This window comes from Borostomias antarcticus, assembly GCF_949987555.1.
Source record: "Borostomias antarcticus genome assembly, chromosome: 5".
Lineage (NCBI taxonomy): Eukaryota > Metazoa > Chordata > Actinopteri > Stomiiformes > Stomiidae > Borostomias > Borostomias antarcticus.
Window position 1 is genome coordinate 31535724 of NC_140238.1, and position 10007 is coordinate 31545730.

A 10007-nucleotide genomic window follows, 5' to 3' on the forward strand; every position below is an offset into this window, starting at 1 on the left:
CATCAAAAATGTGATTGGTCCAGCTCAGGCATCAAAGGTACACTTTTTATGAGAGGTTTTATTTGCTGTGTGCTATGCTTGGCGCAACCCTGTTACCATAACTCAGGAACCTGAAAACAGTATATTGTTCAGTAAATCCTTATACCATTAAGTAAAGAAAGTCAAATTCACCATGAATACTCACTCATTTCAAATAAAATGGGATTATACACATTTAATTTGATGCAACCCTCTTACTCTAGCGCAAAACTGTTACTCAAATGATGGTAACAGGGTTGCAAATCCATGCTAATGTTAGCTTTTACCTCAGGGACAGATACTAGCTGAGTAATGTTTGTTAGCATCATGGTCGAGGTCAAACATAGTTATATGAATAAAAAAAAAATATTTGTCTTATTCTAATAATATGAGTAACAGGGTTGCATTAGTTAGAGTGACACAGTCAATCAAGGCTGAAAAGATTAGAAAAATATGAAAAGTTGGACTTAAATTTGGTCTTGCCATTTCTTTAGCTAATGTCTTGATGATGTAATTTCCTGTGGGACATGTAACACAGTTTTTCTTTCCTCTGCTAGGCTAAATAGGTTTAAGTAACAGGGTTGCATGCATGTTGTGGGACACAACTTAAGTTTATTATTACAACTATTTAAAATATGTTGAATAATAATAATAATAATAATAATAATAATAATAAAACAATTATATGAGACATAGATCAAGAAAATAATAGCAAGAAAAGTACATTTAAAACATATTTCTGGAAAGAGGTTCCCTAGAGCACATCCTGAGCTGCTGCCCCAAAGCCCTGGAAGAGGGTAGGTAGGCTACACATGGCGCCACGACCAGGTGTTAAAGACAGCAGTGGATACCATCTGGAATCCAGCAGAGCAAACATCAGCTCCCAGCAAGGCGTGACATCGCCTTTGTCAGGGCAGGGGAGAAGCTTCGGGCACTGCAGAAGACCCCGATTGGCTCGTTAGCCTCAGCCCGTGACTGGCAGCTGCGGGTGGACCGGGGAGGCAGCAGCTGAAGTTTCCGGAGCACATTGCCGCAACTAGACTCAGGCCAGACCTAGTCTTAACATCAGACTCCTCCAAGCAAGTGGTGCTGCTGGAACTCACAGTCCCATGGGAAGGCCGGTCCGAGGAGACCCACGAGGGAGAGAAGGTGAAGTACTCAGAGCTGGTCCAGATCAGTAGAGGAAATGGAAAATGAAGTACCCGCAGCTGGTCCAGACCAGTAGAGGAAATGGAAGGCGAAGTACCCGGAGCCGGTCCAGACCAGTAGAGGAAATGGAAGGCGAAGTACCCGCAGCTGGTCCAGACCAGTAGAGGAAATGGAAGGCGAAGTACCCGCAGCTGGTCCAGACCAGTAGAGGAAATGGAAGGCGAAGTACCCGCAGCTGGTCCAGACCAGTAGAGGAAATGGAAGGCGAAGTACCCGCAGCTGGTCAAGACCAGTAGAGGAAATGGAAGGCGAAGTACCCGCAGCTGGTCCAGACCAGTAGAGGAAATGGAAGGCGAAGTACCCGCAGCTGGTCCAGACCAGTAGAGGAAATGGAAGGCGAAGTACCCGCAGCTGGTCCAGACCAGTAGAGGAAATGGGTGGAAGGCCTGCTGTGAGCCCATTGAGGCGGGGCTGTAGGGGATTCTCAGGGCAGCGTCTGCATCGAGCGCTCAGTCTTCTTGGCGTCAGAGGGTTGCAGGAGAGAAAAGCCACCAGGAACATCAGCGAAGCTACAGACAGAGCTTCCAGGTGGTCGTGGATCAAGGTGGTAGTGTGCCGCTTGGACACAAGCCGGGGACAGATTGGATGTCTCTGGTGAGTGTGCACTGCAATAGGGCTGCGCCCAAACACGGATGCCGCGGTTGTGTTGCACACCGTTGTTGCCCACCTGGCGACAGATTGGGGTGGGGGGTCTTTAAGATAGCCTGTGTTATGTCATCAGCCCCCCCCTGTAGTACCAAAATCCATCACAAAAGGGGCGCCTTTTCAATTCACTTTTCCATTGACAAGTACCATAGTACCAAAATCCACCACAAAAGGGGCGCCTTTTCAATTCACTTTTCCATTGACAAGTACCATAGTACCAAAATCCACCACAAAAGGGATGCCTTTTCAATTAATTTTTCCATTGACAAGTCTATTTTGATTTTTACATAAAAGTGTCTCAGTATAGTCTAGTACAAGTTTACTCGGGAAACCATATTCTTTCTACATCCACAGAGAGCAGAGCTTGAGGTGGGTAGCGTTAGATATGTTTATATTTCAACATTCATTATATAGGGCTTTAGGCCATACAGGTGCATGGTCTTGTTTGCCCACCAGATGGCGACATTGAAGAGACACAGAAAAGCAGCCTCCAGCCTGCGAGTGAATCATTGGTGTATATCCTTTTATGCATTGTGTGTGTATCTCAAGATGTGTGGCCTTGTTTGGTCGATGAGGAACTAGATGATGATGTATGTGTATGACAGTGTACATGATAGTGTATATCCTATAAGAATGTATTTCCATGCACTGTGTATATTAAGATGTGTGTTGTTTATGGACAGGCCAGTGAAGAACTAGATACTACCCCGTTAGTCTGATGTTGTGTGTATCCTATGGCGCATTGTCTATATTAAAATGTGTGTTGCTTATGTGGCTCTGCATGTTACTAACCCTGTCTGCCTCTCTCCTCCCTAGAGCCTCTCCCTCTCTCTCTCTCTCTCTCTCTCTCTCTCTCTCTCTCTCTCTCTCTCTCTCGTGCTATACCCTGGTCCCAGAAAGTCCTCCCCTCCCCCCTATTCCCAGTCAAGGTCCTCCTAAGGGCCCCACGGTCCCTGGAGAGGCCCCCTTCCATCCTCGTGTCCCGTTCCGTCCCACTATGTGTCGCCAACTGACCGATCATCACCCATTGTGTTGCGTCTGTGTATGAAATGCGCTATACAAATAAAGTTTGATTTGATTTGATATGGACTACAGGGATAGCTAACACATAAGGCCTACAGTACCATATACATCTCTGCAACTATGTATCTACACTAATGATAGCCATGTCTCTTTTTTGAAGTATTTATTCCATGCTTAGTGCTCTGTAAATGTTCCTAGCCAATAGATTTAAACATTTTGTAGGAGCTTGCGCAATCGTCTCGTTGAGAGAGGTCAAGGAAGAATGGTTTTACAGCTCACCTATTTCGGCCCCTGGGTGAAACAGTTTTTTTGTTTCTCTCTGGAAAATGTACGGGTGGGACCTATATCCATCCCCCCTTTGCTCTCTGTAAAGCGCGTTGTGTTGCCTCTGTGTATGAAATGCGCTGTACAAATAAAGTTTGATCTGTATTAATTCAACATTACTGTGATATGAAAGGAAAAATAATCCAGGGCTGTGCTGAGATTCACTCCCTCTCCAGTAAGGGGAAGTGTTGCACAAGATTTCCTTTTCAAGCACTAGCCTACTGATTATCATACCTATAGTTTAATACATGGGAAACAGTGTATTACATTACCCTGTGCTGGCTATGTTGCATTTAACATTTAACCGTCTATGTTGCAGTTAACTTGAAGAGCTATGATGATGAGAGAAGTTGTTATGAATCATTTTTGATAGTCTGTTTTAAAAATAGTCTTAGCGTGTTCCAAGGCCAAACAAGTTGACCTTGAACCGGTGAACCCTTTCCTGACCATTAGGCACTTTCCACATTTCTTAGTCTGATTAGCTGACCTGGTCTGAGGTAATTATATACTTTAATAATCCCTGTGGGGGAAATTTGGGCCTTCAGCTGTGGAAAAGGCAGGCAAGCCATTAGGCCTACTGTAACTCACCACCTTTTACTAGACCCTGCCCAGAAACACCATCTAATATTTACGTAAGCGTGTCACATTTTTAATTCTTCACACTGTGCTGTACATGCCTCTTCTGCAGGTCCTTAGACTAAAAACAATACTCTTCGGGCAAAGCTTGAAGATGCGCAAGAATAGTAGACGTTGTAATATTAATATTACTATAATTACTATTATTATTGTCAAGCTGCTGTTTACCTAAACCTGTGACAATACACACAAGGTGTTGCAAGATAATGAACTTACAATATTATGTCACATGTCCACATCTGTGTTTTTCTATACTAAGTGGGACTGTTCCGAGATAGCAAGCGGATCTGGGCCATATACAGGCGAAAGTTGCCGTCACCAAGGGCATCGTACTGTAGGCTACTAGTGTAAACATGGCCTACAGTGTCATCTACTTTGCTGCATCTTCAGTGCAAGCTACATGCTCGGTAGTTCTCCCTATTATTAATTTATTTTACATTAAATACACACAGGCTACGATTAAATGGGACCCATGAAACATAAAAACGAAACAAACAAATGCTAGTTGTAGCGGTTGATGCGCTTGTCTGCTGTGGTTGGCTGCGCAGTGGGCATCAATCCGCAATCCGCGATTGTTCAGTATTTCTTTGAAGACCAAGCAGCCCTCTTTGGGGGCGGGTCAACCCAAGGTCTCTAGAGAATGTGGCCTTATGAGGTTTCTGCAACCGCTTGGCTTTTTATGTCCATTAATAGCAACACTCTAGGAATACACCCTCTAGGTCGAGAAAAACAAAGGGTAGAAGAGAGAGGCCTCACGTCAGGGTTGTATTATCCGTGGTTAGTCTGCCCCCATTCAGTCTGGATGCTTTCTCAACCTAGAGGGTCCTTATAATAGCAAACGACCAAAGAGGATCTAATGGCTCAAGCTTCTATTGAATGAATTGCGTGGTGACTGTGAGGCATTTCATGTCTTGGAAATCTACTGAGCATAAAGCACTCACTGATGTTCTGACCTCTGACCCCCATGCTATTTATCAGATGGGAAACAGAGTTGTTGATAAATTTATGTTTATATGATTCGTCATGTCACCGCACTCTTATCAAAGGATTGTGGAACATAACATATTTCCAAAGGCTTCCGCCACCCCCTGGTTTCCTGTTGCACCGTTCGCAGGTTCATTTATAGGTACAGTATGTCCTGCAGTAAACCTATTTTTGTCTGCTGCCCTACATCATATGACAGTGTTTGTTTCATCACACTGCTGCCATTGCCTGAATATGCAGCCAGCGACCAACTGCTCCTACTGGCTCATCTCACAGGACTTTCTGGGTGGAAGGATCCTCTTATCTCCTTCCCTTCACGACCACCTCAGAAAAATCAACACGTGTTGCAAGGTGTCTGTTTGAATGGTGATTGGGATCTCTGCGCTATCTATGAATGAGAGGAATGGAGTTGTTTTGACGTTATCATCTCTGCGGTAACTGTGTCGGGTGTGTGTTACAGACTCAATAAACGTGTGTGAAGTGATTGCTGTTATGTGGGCCTGCTTTGACCTGCCTTCCCTTATCTAAATGGTTATTCAGACATAAGAGGTATTTCGGCTAATGACCTGCTCCAGTCTGACGACTTGATGGGACAAAGGTTAACTTTCTGACTAATGAGTTATGGAAATATAAAGGACAGAATGGTCTTTAAAGTGGTCTAAAGAAGGGCAGTGCATGGAAAGCTAATAGGCTATTTTAGATGGCGAGTATTTGATATGCACCAGAATCACCAGAAACTCATTTTCCTATCAAAACAAAAAAGCGTGCATGTCTGCTGGACCTTTATTCGTGTAGTGAAGGTGACCTTTTAAACAGGCCATAAATTATTCTAGATAGTCCCAATAGATTTTGCAGGGGGACAGGATTGGTGCGATATCAGACTGAAATGGGACTTTGCCTCAGGGCAGACCTGCCCCCAACAGGGTCAGACTCACCTGTAATTGGGTTATAAGAGTCTGATCCTTGACAACACCTTACACTTGACAGCCCAGTCTACGTGAACTCTGTTTCTCAGTGTGCAACCCGCCATACCATCCTCTTCTGAAGTAAGTAGATTATGGAAATACTCAAATTAACAGGACATAGACAAATTGTACTTCAGTGGTACAATATTTTGTGTTCAATCAAATTTGTCAACATTTTGAATGTTGGCCATAAGGTGTTCATTGCTTCACACTGTGTCTTGACTTTCACCATCAGATTACTCTTTAATGAGCGAGGGTTAAAAGTTTTCCATGCCTCAGAAGCTTATCTAAACAAACTGTGACTTGGAAATCCTCAAATCTAATCCTTCACGGCAGACGTGTAGCCTATATTTACACTCTTATTTTAGGCTTTTATGCTTGATAGTTGGATCATGAGATCCAAGGAATGTTTTGCTAGCCAGTATTGTGCAATTATACAAATGTTTCCATGTCTCACAGTAGTGCAGAACATGATGTGGATTTATACACAGTAGCTAAACAGGAGGTATAGAATCAGTGCCTCTGTGATGTCATTCTAGTCTCAAGCAGAGATAAGCATAACCTGCTATTCCAAGGATAATTATTCTTTAAATAATTATAGATAATCATAAATACATCAGATAAAGGTACTGTTTGTCTTTTGTCACGGTAATATGCAATTTGAACGTTAGTGATCTTTAGTTTACTGTACTGTACCGAACTACAACTTATATCAATATCTTGAATAATTACATGCATGTAGATACTGTATGTATGATAATTATTAGAAGTCCGAAAGAATAGGCTATTGTCCACCGGGTACAAAAAAGCGGGTTAAACATTGATTATTAAGGAAATATTTAGAGGAAACAGCTATAAAGGTGACCATAATGTAGCCTAATCATTTACCCTCATAATAAGACAGAGAGAGAGAGAGGGATTAATATCTTTACAGAGGTCAGGGTTGTGCTTAATTATCCGAGAAGTCTTAACATTACAGCATATGACAGTGTTCCAGAAGATTGGCTATTCCCTTGTGAATGCACAGTATTGTTTCTCTGCAGCGTCTAATTCAACCTTCTTCAGCGGCTCTAATCCACCAGGACCTTGCCCCTTATCTGCCATTGTCCTGGCTCCCATGCCGTGGAAAACAACAGACTTATGACTCATACTTACTGTACATCAGAGATAAGCCAACCATTAAAATGAGGCTCTTTGCTAGTAGGAAGTTCTGTAGATTCCCCAGACCACAAATCCTTGGTTAATCTTTTTTGGGTGTGCCAAATAAAGATCATACGATGAAAAGAACAATACTTGGATCAGTGTGAGGAATTAGGTTATGTTTACTTGAACGCTTCCAGGCTTTGTGAAAGAATAGGGCCGAGGAGGGGCATCTTAGGCCTGTATCACAGCTACAGTGTTTGAGCACAATGCTTGACAATCTGTAGGGATTAGTAACATTTTTAGAAAGTGCTACTAAAATGTTCACTGCATATTAAAAGGGGGGGGGGGGGTTCAGTGACTCTTATATGTTGCATAATCAGATCAATGATCACAATTTGATCACTGCTTTAGATTTAGTTTGACATTATGGGTGGTTGTGGTTTGGCTGTAGATTATATTAAGCAAAATTAGTCACATGTATTGAAGCACTTGTGTGATTGTGGTTTATTCATAGTGTTATAGTTGTTGTGATATAAGGATATACAGTAAGGTTCTTCATAGTGTAAGGTTCTTCATAGTGTGATATAAGGTTCTTCATAGTGTCATAGTTCTTCATAATGTCATAGTTGTTGTGATATAAGGATATACGGTTCTTCATAATGAAAGGTTCTTCATAAGGTTCTTCATGGTGTGATATAAGGTTCTTCATAGTGTCATAGTTCTTCATAATGTCATAGTTGTTGTGATATAAGGAGAAGCTTCTCACACACACACATGCTCTATGCTTAATATCTTGTCTTTTTGGATGTTACCTATGCGGATGTTACCATAACTGTGGTAAAAAAAAGACATTTCTGGAAATCAGTAGTTGTCTTTTACCGTAACTGTTTTGGCTGGGTTTCACCTAGTAAATCTAGTTTTTCTGGTTAATAATCAGCCAACGAGTCGACTTTTGAAGGTCTGTGTTCATAGCCAAGGCCTAGCGTTGGCTCAGGCACTCAGGTGCCGATGGCCTCAGAGCAGGTGTGACCTCGCGTGTTAACTCAAACATGAAGGTTTCACTTCAACAGACACTGAGAGAGCTACAGATATTTACATTGTATTTACATTTTCCTGGCTTTAATAGAAGTGTGTCCCCTCTATATATAGGCCTATGCCTTTGCCGTCTGTTTGCGCTTTGATCAAACTTAGCATAACATAATTTTTACAGCTCACTTTTCTGGCCCCTGGGTGAAACATTATTTTTTTTGCTTCCCTCTGGAATATGTAGGGGTGGGACCTATGCCCACCCTCCCATTGCTCTCTGTAAAGCGCATTGTGTGGCCTCTGTGTATAAAATGCGCTATATAAATAAAGTTTGATTGATTGATTGATTGATTGATTGATTGATTGATTGATTGATTGATTGATTGATTGATTGATTGATTGATTGATTGATTGATTGATTGATTGATTGATTGATTGATTGATTGATTGGTTGATTGGTTGATTGATTGGTTGATTGCTTGCTTGATTGATTAATTGATTGATTGATTGATAACAACCTATCATATTGAAAATCTTGTTGTTCTTTGGCCTCAGCCTGTTTTGTATTCATGCTCATGCTTTGTCTGCGTTTCTCTTGCAGTTGAATCAAAGACGGCTGATATGGGTCCAGAGAAAGAACAGCACGTCATCATCAGTACCCATCAGACCACAGTCCACATGGTGGGGGTGGGGCCACAGCGCAGCGGGCGCAGGAGGAAGCCCTGCTACATGCAAAAAGACGGCAGGTGTCCTGTGGAGTTCCTGCAGGTCCCGGGGGAATGGGGGTTCTACCTGGCCGACATCTACACTACCCTGGTGGAAATCCGCTGGCGGGTCATGCTCCTCGTCTTCTCCCTCTCCTACATCCTCTCCTGGCTCATCTTTGGCTTCCTCTACTGGCTGGTGGCCTTCGTGCACAAAGACCTGTGGGACTTGGACAACGCGCCCTGCGTGGAGAACGTGCGCAGCTTCACGGCGGCGTTCCTCTTCTCCATGGAGACGCAGGCGACCATCGGCTACGGCTTCCGGGGCATGACGGAGAACTGCATGGCGGCCATCGTCCTGGTGACGGTGCAGGACGTGCTCAGCTGCTTCATCGACACCGCCGTCATCGGCGTGGCCGTGGCGAAGATGGCGTCGGCCCGCAAGCGGACCCAGACGGTGGGTTTCAGCAAGCGCGCCGTGGTCAACCTGCGAGACGGCGCCCTGTGTCTGTCGTGGCGCCTCGGAGACTTCCGGAGTCACCACATCCTGGAGGGCACGGCGAGGGCTCAGCTGGTCCGCCACGCTAAGCACCCCTCCGGCGTCGTCTCCTTGTCCTACCAGAACCTGGACATCCAGAGCAGAGACGTGGTCCTCGCCACCCCTATCATCCTGGTCCACAGACTAGAGCCTGGAAGCCCTCTGTACAAACAGGACCCAGACAGTCTGCTGGAGGAGGACTTTGAGCTGGTGGTCTCCTTCACTTACACCGGGGACTCCACGGGCATCCTGCACCAGACGCGCACCACATACACCCCGGCAGACATCCACTGGGGCCAGCGCTTCGAGGACTTGGTGAGTCTGGGGAAGAGGCACTACAAAGTTGACTACGCCATGTTCCACCAGACCACCTGGGTGGATGTGCCCATGGTCAGTGCCGAGGATTACGACAGGGAGAAACTCCCCATAGAGACCATCCGGGCCCAGCGCACCCTCCCATCATCCGTCAGGAAACCCTCAGGGATTGGCCAGACCCAGGCTGATGTCATAGAGGAGGCGCTCCAGGAAGCCTGGCTTTGATGACTCCGGAGGAAGCAAAGACTGATTGGCACATAGACCGTTGTGTACACTATGGTCCTAGGACTGCTGTGTAACAGGCAACTATGTGCTATTGTAAATATGACAACTATTTATATTGCACTACAGAATATAAAACTTATATTGCACTACAGAATGTAAAAAAGACATGTTTTGTTTGGAGCTTTAAGTCTAAGTACTGTGTTTTGTATGATTTTCTTTCAATCATGAGAAACATGTCTTTCTACCAAATCA

At 44.2% G+C, this 10007-nt stretch overlaps 1 protein-coding gene across 1 annotated transcript; it reads left to right on the forward strand.

The window, feature by feature from the left end:
- Window positions 1-5825: 5825 nt before the first annotated feature.
- On the forward strand, window positions 5826-9755 carry LOC311309783 (inward rectifier potassium channel 16-like; the record flags this gene model as incomplete). The annotated part of the gene is made up of 2 exons (XM_084439106.1): window positions 5826-5885; window positions 8575-9755. The coding sequence occupies exon 2, from the start codon at window positions 8595-8597 to the stop codon at window positions 9753-9755; it is 1161 nt and encodes a 386-aa protein (XP_084295232.1). The 5' UTR covers window positions 5826-5885; window positions 8575-8594.
- Between the last annotated feature and the right edge of the window lie 252 nt (window positions 9756-10007).